Below are 13,395 nucleotides of genomic sequence, written 5' to 3'. Positions count from 1 at the left end.
TCATAGTATATTAGATACTGTACTGATCTTATTTCTGTGTTCAATTGTATTTATTTTGCAGTCTTCACGTGCCAAAGTTTGATATCCTAAAGAAATTTTAAATAGAATGTTTTGAGGAGAGATGTGCTTCTTCCCCTGACTCATGCCTTGCCCTGCCCCTGTCACTCAAAGTGATGAATTCCCACAAGGCAACTTTGCTAGTTGTTTCCTTTAATCTACATCACCAGGTAGTCGTATCCTGCTCCAGCAGTAGGAACGGTGTAAATCATGCCCTTTTGGGGCTATTCAATTCTTGGTATTGAGTGTCTAAGTTAAGGGGTTAGCCTCTGTAGGCTATGTGTAGAGATGAATGTCTTCAGAGAGCAGTGCAGAACATCTGAAGTAGACTTCCAGTCTAAAGGCATCTGTGTCTTTGCACTGAATACACTGGGACCTAGGTGTCTGCCTGAAGTTGCATATGGTTAGGTGCTATGGAAGCCTATCTCAGGTGTTCTGCTCTTGCACTGAATTCAGAGGTGGCAGCCCTTTCTTCCTCCCCCAGCCATGTTAATGACATAGACTTACATTATGTAGCACTGGCAAGGAACTTCCCTCAGGGAGCCTGTGAACGGTTGCTCTAAGCTGTGTCTCATTTCCAGCTGGAAACTCTTGCCACCTCAAATGTGCACAATCACAGTATTTGTTTCACTCTTACTTAAAGGTGTCCATTTCCTAGAAAACTTGAGACTGGCTGACCTGCATGAACCTATTATGGGTTGTCTCAATCTATGAAAAGCTCTGATAAGTGAACAGCCGTTTCTTTTGTATCTTCAGAAGTTTAGTAGATTGGTGTCCCTGTGGTGTTGTCCCTATGGTCTTGCTAGCGCGTTACCCCTTCCCATGCTTGGAAAGAGAACTCTTTCAGCACCTGGAAATGGTTAAATCTTAACTAATTTCCACAAAGTTATTAAGCATCGAGTGCCTCACTCTAGTATATTTTTTCCTGCTTATTTTTCTGAACAGCTGTTCTTATTCTCTATGTGGGCAGAGTCACATTAGGTGGTTAACTGTAGATGGGTGTAATAATCGTAAATGCCACACATCTTGTTTTTTTACACATAGCTTAGCTGTGTAACAGAAATTGTTGATGCTAGTAGTTTTGACAACCAAGGACAGGTTATGTGGGCCTTCTGGTATTTGGATAGAGAAAGACTGAGAGACTATGTGACTGATAAATCTCTCATTATGTATTTTATAGCTGTAATTTTGCACTACAGAAGTACAGGAGTAGCTAAAAAAAAAAAAAGTTTGAGTAGGGGATGTAATTTTCTGTTTGGTAACCCAGAGATATGAAAACAATAGTTGTCCACTTTTCAGGACAGTAATAGACTGCTGGCAGTGAATAATTTTGCTGTTGACTTACGTGTTCGCAAATGTAGGACTTAAAAATGCATTTTTCTTTAAAAAAAAAAGGCGCTGAAATCCTAACATTCTGTGTCCTTTAGTAAATAGATACCTTTGGCTCTGTTTAGTTCTCATATTGAGCTCTGAAGTTTTCTTTGAGCTATATAGGCCTATAGAAGACATGTCTTACCGTTTTCCCAGGAGTATGTAATCTGGTGAAGACATCTGGGGTTTTACTTTGAAATTCAATATTTCTATTGAATAGCTCTGTGTTCCTCACTGATGTTAGCCCTCTTTGCAAATAGGTCCTTACATATGAAAATAAGGTTGATGCTTAGGTATTTAGTAGCTGGGAGTAAGGCCTGTTTGACTCTTTTTAGGTATCCAGTTTAAAGTGGTAAGTAGAAGCTAGACAAGTACAATTCATGGATTGCTGCTGATAACTTTTGCCCTTGCATAGCTAGTTTCCCTCCCTTTCCCCATAATATAGAAATGCTGTGATCTTTTACATATATTCTGTACTCTTGTGAAAAGACAGTAGCAGTTATAGGAGTCCAAGTGTTAAAGCAAGCCATTATTAACGTTATTACAGTAACTGGCAGAGTAATAAGCAGCAGCATTTATCTATGAATTTTAATGCTCAGGAAGACCTTGTGAAAAAAAGTATTCCAGATGAAAATAATCTACTTTAATTAACTTTTCAGGAGAAAAATGAAATTGCTTTTGTTATGGCAAGTCTTCATTATCATCAACTTCTTGAGAGAAGCACTTTGGGTTCTGCTACTGTGTAAGTTTTGGTTTCTCCTTTGTGGGTAATAAAGATAACCTTTTGAATAAAGCTTTGAGTTTTACAGTTAAAATTGGCTGCTGGTAAGAGGTTTGTATTTAGGCAGTAATTAACTATTCTTGTTTAATATAAACAACAGTTACGGTAATATATACAAAGCTGTAGAAGTATTTTCATACTAAGATGTTGCCACTGTTATGCTATTAAGGAGATAATTTAGTCATATAAGTGTACTAGTACTTGCTGTATTGAGAAAGTTAGAAATACGCTGCCTATGCTTTCTCCCTTTTCACAAGCAGTCTTTTTATTCCCCCTTTCTATTTGAAAGACCTATAAAAGAGGGAGACATTTTAGGAAGTAGGAAAATAATCTTTAGCTGTGTAAGAGGGGAGAAAAAAAATCTAGTAAACTGGCAATGTGCCTGCATTTATCTTTCAGTCCTATTGAAAAACTAGCTGGATTTCCTATGAAGTATTTGTGTATATGTGTATATTGCAGTGTATAATATAATACAATACCTGTTTATACACTGTAAACTGTTTAAAAAGATGGAGCTTTTTAGCTTTAGAGGATGATTTTGGGGATTTATTTTCCCCCCAGCCCACCCCCTCAGCTTTCTGCTCAGATACTGTTGTATCTACTGGTAGTCTTATGTGCCTGCTATAACTTAGTATGGCTCTTTTCACACAGAAGGTAAGACTTAACATCATCTCCCTTACTACCAAATAGGATCCTATGTAGGAGCCGCTCAGTTGCCTCTGGGATTTGGGCTCTTCTGGTCATTTGTGTGCAGTAGTTTCTCTTTTAGGCTAGGCACAGACAAAATTACTCAATAACTGCTATTCCAGGGAAGTCTGTAGCTAGTTGGCTTTTAGATTTGTAGTTAAGCTGATGCATTTTTTTGTGTGTGAACAAGTCCATATTTTGGAGTTTAATGGATGTACCTTTTAAAGTTGACTGCCATATTTTCTGCCTTTGGCTAGGCTGGACAGCTGATTAGAAGTATTAGACACTGTATTAGACAGCTTAAAAGAAGTATGATGAACTAGAGATGTTTGATTTTTCAAAATCATTAATAAAGAAGAAAAGCTGTATCTTCTAATAATTTTTTCCCCCTCTTACAACCTCTCCTAAAATGATAGTCTCGGTATAGGGCTATTTACTATATCTCTTTCTATTAAGTCATTCCCCCTTTCTTCATTCTATTATTATTTCTTTAAAGTCAATATGCCCTTCCACCTAATAAACCTGTATTGGATGATGTTGACCCAGAATATGGACTGCATGACTACAATCTACATCTTGATATACACGGTGGAAGCTGCACCTACCTGTGTGGAACATTCAAGAGCCTCTTCTGCAGAAAAGGTAGAGTTGACAGAACAATAATGTCTGTTTTTAAAATTATCCCTGCTGTTATGTTTTATCTTTTATATCCAATATCTCTGTTTTAAGGGGAGAAATTGAAATGGTTTTTTAAGAGTAAGCTATCTTTTTGTTTGTTGTGTGATTTCTTTATATCTGCATGGTGCGTTGTGTGGTGTCATAAGCTTGATCTGTATGAATTCTGCCTGCTATTACATTGACATAGTGTCAGGCCTGAGCTATAAGTTCTGGAGATTGTTGGGATATTTTCATTTGGTTCAGTGCTGAGTTAATAATGCAGTGGCACAGCTTTTGGTGAAGGTTGATGTTCCTTCCACTTGTATACTATAAGGGAGAGTGAGTTTGTCCTCGTACAGTTTGGAGACCTATTTCTGTGGAATTCTTCTCAACTATACTTTAGGTGCATTGACAGATTAAATATTTAAATATATTTGTAGAAGATAACTGTGAACTTAAAGATTTGTAGCTTTTATTTAGGTCAACTTAAGATTGTTGACCTTGTATTGTCACACAATTGTATTACACAATCCTTTCATTGTGTAATAAACAATTTCAGTGATTGTTTTTAACTGTGCTGCTTTTTTTCAGTTCTTATCGTTTCTTTTAATGAGGCATGACTGGCTATCCTTGTTGTTCGTGTACAGCCCAACTTAATAATTCTACTAGGGTTTTGCAAAATATATGGGTGATCTCTCTTTTGACTTAACTTCAGTACAGCCCTGCCCACAGCTACACGGCTATGTTTCTGTCAGCAGAGACAGATTAAAATATTAAAATTAAACAATTAAAATTAAACACTGTAAATTAATTATTGCTCCCCAGTATTTTTCTGATGACAGTACTAACAAGCCTTCTGTTAATTTCAGAAAATACTGTTTTTGATGAAGACAGTAGAGGGCACTGTTATCAGGCTTGAGTGCTGTTACAGTGTTAGAACAAATTTCCCCATGACTTTTTTTTTTTTTAATATGTATTTGATGACTCCAAGAACTGTCATTTAGACTGTAGCCTTGTGCACAGTGTGGAGTGTTGTAGTCCTTTGAATTTGAAACACACATGTTTTCAGATTCCCGAAAAACTCCAAGCTTAAAATAAAGCAATACTTATAAGGGTAAAACTTCAGTGAAATTCTATCTATGTAGCAATAAAAAATCTCTCCTGAGGTGTTGTTCAATACAGGAGTCCTCTTTATACCCTCAAAAAAAAATTTTCTTCTGTAAATTGGCCAGAGGGTTGGGTTTTTGGTTTTGGGTTTGGTTTTTTTTTTAGGTGGATGTCATGTTTTGTTTTCTAAAATGAAAATTTTATGCTCCTAGCAATACAGCTGTACAAGAGGAAGCAGTATGTGGCACACTTTCTTTGTTGGTATCACTTTTTTGCCGCTTAGAAGCTACTTCTGTTAAAGATTAAGCTGATGTTTATGCAAATTTCAGTAAATGTCTAGGAGCTACAGTTGTGATGCCATCTCACTTTGCTAGTTAGAGAATCTGTTTTATGATCCCGAGTGTTTTCTGAACTGTTTCGGTTTTGTGTCCTTTAGCCATGTGACAGCCACTAGATTCTGCTCTCACAGGACATCAGCCAGCTGAAGCCATGGTTCTGCAGGCAATAAGCTCATTTGTCATCTAGTCCCTTCTATGTACTTGCACAATAATTCCTTTTGGAAAATGTTTGATTTCCTCCATAATTTGTGTTCAAAAATGCTGTAGTGAGGCAGCTTATGGCTGTCTGCTGTCACATATCTTCATGGTAATTTGTTGTTCGCTTTGCTCTTTCTGGTAAACATGGTGTTTCTGAATGTGGCCAACAGTATAGGTTTGTCCAAGCTGGTTGTATTTGATGGTTTGCACTTTGTGTTTAGGCTCCATTCTAATTCTCTGGGAGGGCTCTGAAGCATGGAGGTCTCCGACACAGTGAGAAGTCTTGCTATTTCTTAAAATTCTCTACCCAATCCAGATTTATTTTAAATTATGGATGTGACATGCCAATGGCAGTTTCCACAAACCTGAGACACAGATCAGTTGTCAGCTATTATACTGGGGTTTTACTTATTTATTTGTTTCCATTAGGAAGCTGTAGACACTCCTAGGTTACCAGGGAACGCCCATTTGTTATTCTGCAGCATAACTGATTTATCTGTTCACTTTTAGTTTTATTTTTGTCTACTTTTTTGTTAGTGTTCATTAATGTTGTGCTTCATTTTGCTGCTCTATTTTAAATTCTTTCTGCAAAATTCTTAACATTAAAAAAGTTATATCACACTTCATTGAACCAAGTAGATGGCGTATATATGGTTTCAGATCTTTTTTTTTCTGTTATTAATACTTGCACTGCAGTAACTAGCTGTTTTGCCACTCTGTTTTGGCTGTTTTTTAGCATTTTATTTTATGCTTCCTTCCATTTAAACAGAATTGGTTATATGGTCTTGTTGACAGGTACTGTAGGGTGAATATGCTAAATACTTTCAAATTGAATTGAAAGTATTAGAAAACTTTTCCTGTTTTCAGGAAGCTGTGACAGGCTTTTCATATGACTCATAGAACCCATGAATACTACATCTAGCTTTTTAATAAACATTCTTGAAATGTGTTTACCTAGCTTTTCAACTTTTTAAGCATAGCTTTGTAGCCATATGGTAGTCTAAGCTTTGGCTTTTCAGTGTTATTCCTTGTTGATGTAAGTTGATGTGTTGTGCTTGCAAAATGTAATGGGGTGAATTTTGTGTGTTTAGAGAGCTTTTAAGATTTGTTTGTAAAATATCACATCATGTATTTGAACTGGTTTTGCTTGACCTTGAAGATTGATTTGCAAGTTTAAATGACCATTTCAGCATGATAAGGCTGGTTGTTGCCACCAGAATTAGTGTTAAGCACAGCCTTCCTGGTAATTTGAAACAATCAAATTACAACTTGCAACAAAGGCTTGGTTGGCAAAACAAACTCGCTTGGCTTTTAGCTAAAATAAGTGCCTTTGAACTATTGGGCCATTTGTTTCTTTCCCCTGAGGTTTGTCTACATGATACCTGTTCTCTATATTGGTATTCCCTTTATTTGGAAATATTTGTTCCCTATAACCTATACTGATTAAAGGGCTACTTTGCTGCTATACGTGTCTTGCATAAACTCTGGACTGTAGATATCGCAAGGGGACAATGAAACAAATTCTAGATCAGGCTGAAGAAAGCCCTGTCCAATTTGCTTCCTCTATGTTTCCCTTGGTATGTTTAACATAGCTTGCTCTGCCCTTCAATTTCCTTTTCTCATCTGAGTGGGATGAGGAAGGGGAGATTTCAGTACTTAGCACTTCAACTTCTTGCTAATTTCTAGGCATACTTTTTCTTTCTTCTGGATATAAGGACTGCAATGGAGCTTTTATATTTAAAAAAAAATACGAAGACTGGATTAACTAACCCATGAATAATTAGCCTTCAGATTCTTGATCTGTGTCACCTATTTCCATTAGGGCTTAAAGTTAAGAAGTAACTGCAATAGGGGTTTTATAACTTACACCTTAGCTAGGTGACCCATCTAGCAATGCAGCAGTTCATGGTATTAATGCCATGCAATAGTGGTGATGTCCTCGTTCATTTATTAGCAGTATGCTTTTTTCAGTCTGTTCTTATTCCATTAAAATTTTCATTTGTTTTGAATGAGTGAGAGGAATAGCTGCTTCAATTCAAATCTGAATTGCAGATAACTGAATAGTCCTTTGGAAAAAATGCTTTTTGACTGATGTTTAAAGTCTCTTCTATAAAAGCTCCACTTTAAATGCAGGCTTTCAATGTTCACTCAATAAAGCTTGACTGTTTATCTAAAATATTTTTATCTTGAATGAAATCTTGTCATTGGATTTGATTTACTGAGATTTGGAACCGAACCATTTGGGTAGGTATCAACTTAATAGCCTTTTTGCACTTTGAGCTGGATCCTGAAAGTGAATTCTGCTTACATTTTCCTCACTGAGTTCTCTGGGACTTCACTGCAAGGACAGTGGGTATCACTGCTGAAGCGATGCGTTTTTCTTCAACCATACAAAATATTTCCTGGGCGTAGTCATGTTGGTTTCACTGTATTCACACTCCTATTCCAGACAGTGTCTGTACTGAAAAACCTGCTGCTTCTGTCCTCTGTCATGTGTTGGGCTGTTTTCTCCACACAGTAAGTATTCTTTGGACTCTCCTTGCTTATGAGTGGTGTCTTTCCAGCATTGGTTTGTGGTCAGGCATCTCTTGGGAGTTGCTTGGCCCCACAGTACCAGTTCAGAGAAGTTTCTGGCTTCTGTGGTAAACTGTGGGCTCTCTTTGTCACTTTGCCTCCAGCTGTCTGCCTTCAGCAGCCACCAGGCAAAGGCTTTTGCTGGTCTTTCACACAGGCTTTAGCTTTTTAACTCAAAGCCAGCCTTTCTGATGTTGCTTCTTCTTTCTTCAGCCTCATGCTGCTACTTGGGCTTGATTGAAGGAGAACCACAGGCAAAACACTTCTCTCTCTTTTCACTTTTGCCACTTGCATCTTAAATCTCTACAAGCCCCTTCCATTATCATCCAGGGCCTGCTACTGGATCCTGACAAGCAGTATTTTCCTGGGAATTCCTTCTCTCCCTTCCTGTTTGTCTCCTGCAAGTGCTAAATACTTAGTTCTGTTCCTCCCCCCCCCCCCCCCCCGCCCCCCCTTCTTTGAGGTCTCTAGTGCTTTTATTTGCTCTTTTAAGAGAATATTTCTTGTTCAAGGAAATTCGTTTAAGGGATGTCCTTCTAAGACATCTGCTTGTGTCATGATGTGATGCCTTTTTTTTTTTTCTGTAGTCTGAGATCTTGTTTGTCATGATGTACTCCAAATTATGATTAGACCATTGGACTCCCTGGTTAACTTTCCTCCTCCCATAGCAAGGGAAAAAGAACAATTAAAAAAGTCAATCTCTTCTGTGGGGAGAGGAAGACATACCAAAGAAATATGATTATGTGGGATAATAAAATACTTTTAAAAATCACAAAGAAATCTTAATAATTCTGTCAAAAAATGAGAGTGAGCCTTTGGAAAGCTATTTAAAAAATGAAAAAATCCATAATTTAAAAACTTGACTCAAATCAAGGCATACTGCTTGTCAGTTTAAATGATGCAATATCCTTTCCAGGGAGGACTGATAGTTATCCTTATACCCTGTTGTATAGGGTTATTTGAGTTACCAGACAGAGCAGAGAGATTTAAACAAAAAAAGGGGGGGTTGTGGGTGGGTGTATCTCATCATTTATTTCATGTGTTATGTGTTGAGCTTGACTTTTGGGGAGTGGGCAGTGATGGAGACACTGGTGGCAAGAAATTGGAATATTGAACATGGAATTTACTCCTTGCATCCTTGCCTAAGTCCTTCAGGTGGCATTCAGATTTTTATACTCAAATGTACCAAATTTTTTTTTTTAGCTGCTGCTTCTACTGTGGATCACAGAATCAAAGCCCTGAACTGCGACTTAAATTCTCTGTAATGTGCTTGATATCTAGCTGTTGGTGTATGTCAGGGTTCCTTATTGGTGAGTGGGAGGAAACTGAAGGCATGGAGAGAAGCAGAGAGAACATTTACAGTGTACTTGGGCTTAGTTTGATTAGTAGTAGTATAATGTTATATATTGTTAATATTTTCAGGTGACATTGCAAATGGATATTTGAGACTCACAGTTGTAAGCTTAAAGGATAGTACGAAGCACTTGCCTCTTATTGGGACACTTGGCTTATCCTGGGAAACAGATGTGTTTAAAGGCAATGTAAAGGTCAGTCAGAAATATTTTTTGTTTCTGGAAATGCTTATCTCAAAACAGATTTATGTTTATGCATCCTAAATATGCTAATTTAAAAAAAATGTTTTTATTTGTGGAAGGTGTCTGTAACTAGAAGTGTGTGTTAATAAAAATTGTGTGTTGCTAATTAGAAGGAATTCAAGCTAACAAGAAAATGCTTTTAAGGCAATTGTTTGCCATCTTTCTTTAATTGCTATGAATGTTCACTGAGAACCAGAATGCAGAATAGGTACTTATTTGAGGCTTCTGCAAAATTTTAGACTTGAACTAGTTTATTTTATTTTTATTTATTTTTATTGTGTATCCCATTAATATTGTTAAAACTATTTGCATGCTTAAAGTTAGTGAAATCTTAGCACATAATTACAGAATATGGTTCATTTACTTGAAAAGCATACGATAGGAGGTAGGAAATCTTGCTGCCGTGTTGGGCAGGTATCAGAAAATTAAGGCTCTGGGGAGACCTTATTGTGGCCTTTCAATATATAGAGGAAGCTTATGAGAAAGACTGAGGGAGACTTTTTACCAAGGCCTGTAGTGACAGGACAAGGGAGAACGGTTTTAAACTGAAAGAGGATAGATTTAAACTGGACATTAGGAAGAAATTTTTTTTTTTTTTTTTTTTTTTTTACAATGAGGGTGGTGAGACACTGGAACAGGTTGCCCAGAGAAGCTGTGGATGCCCCCTCCCTGGAAGTGTTCAAGGCCAGGCTGGATGGGGCTTTGAGCGACTTGGTCTAGTGGAAGGTGTCCCTGCCCATGGCAGGGGGGTTGGAACTAGGTGATCTTTAAAGGTCCCTTCCAACCCAAACCATTCTATGATTCTATATGATTTACAGCTGCTTGGCAGATTTTTTTCTTCCTTGAAAATAATCATGAGTAGCACATAAAAATCTGGGAAATTAAGTGTCAGAGGAAACAGAGAGCTATGGCTGTAGTCTTTAGTTTAGCTCTGTCCTATGTGCTTACAGCATAAGTTATAGTGAATATTTGTTTCTAGGAAAAAATACATAATATCAATATTTTTTTTTTAAACCCCTCATTTTGTGGTGAAAGATTGCACATGTCAACACATAGCTGTGGGTAGAATTAAATTTGTCTTTTAACATAAATCTCTAAAACTCTTAAAACATGTGAAGGCCAAATAAAATCAGCCACAGCAGCAGAACATGCCACTACTTTGAATTTATTTGAATTTTGTCCAATACTCTAAGGAAAAAAAAAAAGCTTTTTTTGGCACTTCTGGGTATTTTTTATAAAAAAATAATTGCTGAAGTACAGATAGTTGGAACTACATGGGAAAAAAAAAAAAAACAACCGAACACTCAAGGCCACCCTGCTTTACTTTTCATAATTGGCCTTTGATATGCAAGATGTCAGACCACAAAATAGTGATTCTTTCTTGTTTCAAGTAAATTTATAGCTCGTGTAAGTTATTAAATGATCATCAGATTTGGTTTGAATTTTGTATTTTCAGCATAGTCTACAGTAACAAACTTAGGAAAACTGTATGTATCACATTACCTTTTACGTTTGTGCCATCTACTCTGTATTGTTTGATTGAAGTACTGTAATAGTGAAAGAAATGTTAAAGCAACAGAAGCACAACGGTGTAGTACAGTGAAATAAAGCATTCCAAATTAATTTTTTGGCGTGGAATATGTGATGTTGGTTTGTTTATGCTGTTGGAGCATATAATACTCCTGGAAGTAATGCATATATACAGCATAATTAAGATAATCTGATTCATTTAGTGATTCAGAACTCATGAGAATAGGTAACAGCTGATATTAACAATGACACACAACCCATATGCTTTTAAGGCATGTGCGAAACCATCAGTTTGCAAGTGCCCAAGAATTGGCATCCAAGAATTGGCATCCTGACTTTAGCATTATGAAATGATGTAATTGTGTAGTGTTGTAAAGAAATATTTTCAAGAATTTTTAAAAGGAAGAATTATTTGGAGGGTGGAAAGATATGTTAATCTTACCTTTTTGGGAACTGAAGCTTGCAGCCATTCAAAAAGTGCTGTATACCTTTCATTTGTAGCTGGCATGTAAGGGTAATTGTTGTGTGTGTACACTGCCTTGGGGGTGGTCTCTTTGAGTATCTTTGCAAACATTGCATTCACACAAGTTTAGCGCCTGAGTTGAAACCTAAGTTTGTTATATTGAAAGGACTATCATTATTTGAATGGTAAGGTAACTAATAATTGAGAAACACAGATGTTAAAGGCTTAAAAAAATGTTCAAGAAATAATGTCTGATTTAAGTTGACAGTGTTACCTTCTGTAGCACAGTTTTTGATGTCTGTAGGTTGCAATTTTGATTTCTGTAGGAGACCTCTAAGTATTTGTTGCTTTGCAGTAGTCAGTGGAGCACTATCAATTATATTTTGAGTTTTTAGCCTTCATACCAAAAATTGCTCTCTGAACCCTTGATATTTCTCCTAAAATCAGGGACAGATCTGCTTACTGTGCCATGGCATAGGGAAATAATCTCTTCTGCTTGCATTTGTAGGACTGCTATGTGATGGATGTTACTCTCTTGGATGAAACTGGAAAGCCCTTCTGGTGTTTCAGTGCCCCGGTCTACATGGAACTGTCTTCCGAGGCATCCAGCCTTTATGACTACATGGGTCATATCTATACCACAGACTATGCAGATTCAGAGGGAAAAGTCTGTCTTGAGTTGGTATGGTTGAAAGAAACCAAGGAGTATTTTATAGTCAATTTGGTGCTTTATATAAGCACCAAAAAGGTAAATAACTGGTATGGAACAAATTACTGACTTAACTGGGTGACTAATTTCCTTGCTTTAAAAAAACAAAACAAAACAAAACCAAAAAAACCAAACAAACAACCAAAAAACCACACTAAACTTTTGATGCTTAAAATTGATACCAATGAGCAAGACTGTTCCTGCAAGTTTTTCAGTAACAAGTGCAATTGCATAATTTTTTTTTTAATTGGCATTGGAGGGATTGAAGAGACATGTTGATATAAATGAATATTTTTCTTCTCTGTTGAACATCACATGGTTAGTCTGTTTCTGGTACTGGGTATATTGAAATTCTTTTTAGGAATATTTTTCTTTATAGATACTTGTTACTATGGTTAACGAATTGCTTCTTGTGAGAGCCATACTGTGAAGATGCCTTACCTTACATAAGCTACACTGTTTTTGAGAACATTGACTTTTATGCCTAGTAGTAAAACAGCATGTGTGCAGTTCCCTTCAGATTCGTTAGAGTGTTATTGGTAAGTAACAGGTTTTGACAGGTTTTGTTAAATGCAGAAATACTTTTTTTCAGAAAATACTTCACTTAAATGTATTCTAGTAGAGGATTTATAAGATAGACAGGAAGTCACAGATCTGAACAATATGGCAGTTAAGGCATTTGTTAAGAAAATCACATATAATATCTATTATGAAATTTCTTTAAATTCCTGTTTGTTCTCTTTTCCCATGTTCTAACCTTCTGTCTGATTTGAGCCTAGATACTTGCCTCATGTATTGGCCTATGAATAAGTGTCCCAATTATCAGCACAGCTGAGCTGATGTTTGCTCTTACTGAATGTACGTAACAGTCAGTTGTTTTGGAAACAATGCATATCTGATACCATTTATCTAACAGTAAGTATTCATATAAAAATTGAATCTATGTGTCTGATCTTTCAGGTGCCTTGAAGTAACTTTAGGACCAAATCTTCTATTCCTTGTATAAAGAAAATAAAATGACATGATATTGGGACTCCAGTGTCATTACATAGTGGGTTACAAACCACAACAAATTAGTGTGGTTTCACAGTACTCTGTTAAGAAAAAACCACAACTATATTGTTGACTTCTGTGACTTTATTACGGTAGTGATTTCCTTAAAAATAATTTCTCTCTTACCTTTATTCGTTTAAGTACATTGATTGGTTCATGCAAGCAATGTTTATGTGTAAGCACTTGTGCTCTATACTACAGAGACGTAGGAGATCTATACTACAGCGATAGGGTTGTTTCTTAATGTAACTTTCAAAGATAATAAAGTTAAGGCT

The 13,395-nt window shown here is 36.6% G+C and overlaps 1 protein-coding gene across 2 annotated transcripts in view; it reads left to right on the top strand.

Annotated features, from left to right (window-relative positions):
• The window catches only part of FBXO15 (F-box protein 15), a 27,062-nt gene extending 13,667 nt beyond the window's left edge, over window positions 1-13,395 (top strand). For both annotated transcript variants that reach the window (XM_050890753.1, XM_050890754.1), the window contains 4 exons: window positions 2,088-2,170; window positions 3,393-3,538; window positions 9,193-9,317; window positions 11,867-13,395. In XM_050890753.1, coding sequence (XP_050746710.1) covers window positions 2,088-2,170; window positions 3,393-3,538; window positions 9,193-9,317; window positions 11,867-12,136 — 624 coding nt within the window. In that variant the 3' untranslated portion in view covers window positions 12,137-13,395. The remainder of the gene's footprint in view (window positions 1-2,087; window positions 2,171-3,392; window positions 3,539-9,192; window positions 9,318-11,866) is intronic.

The sequence above is a fragment of the Gymnogyps californianus genome, chromosome 2 (genome assembly GCF_018139145.2).
Source record: "Gymnogyps californianus isolate 813 chromosome 2, ASM1813914v2, whole genome shotgun sequence".
Lineage (NCBI taxonomy): Eukaryota > Metazoa > Chordata > Aves > Accipitriformes > Cathartidae > Gymnogyps > Gymnogyps californianus.
The sequence above is the reverse complement of the archived record's forward strand: the minus strand, read 5'-3'. Positions and strand labels throughout refer to the sequence as shown.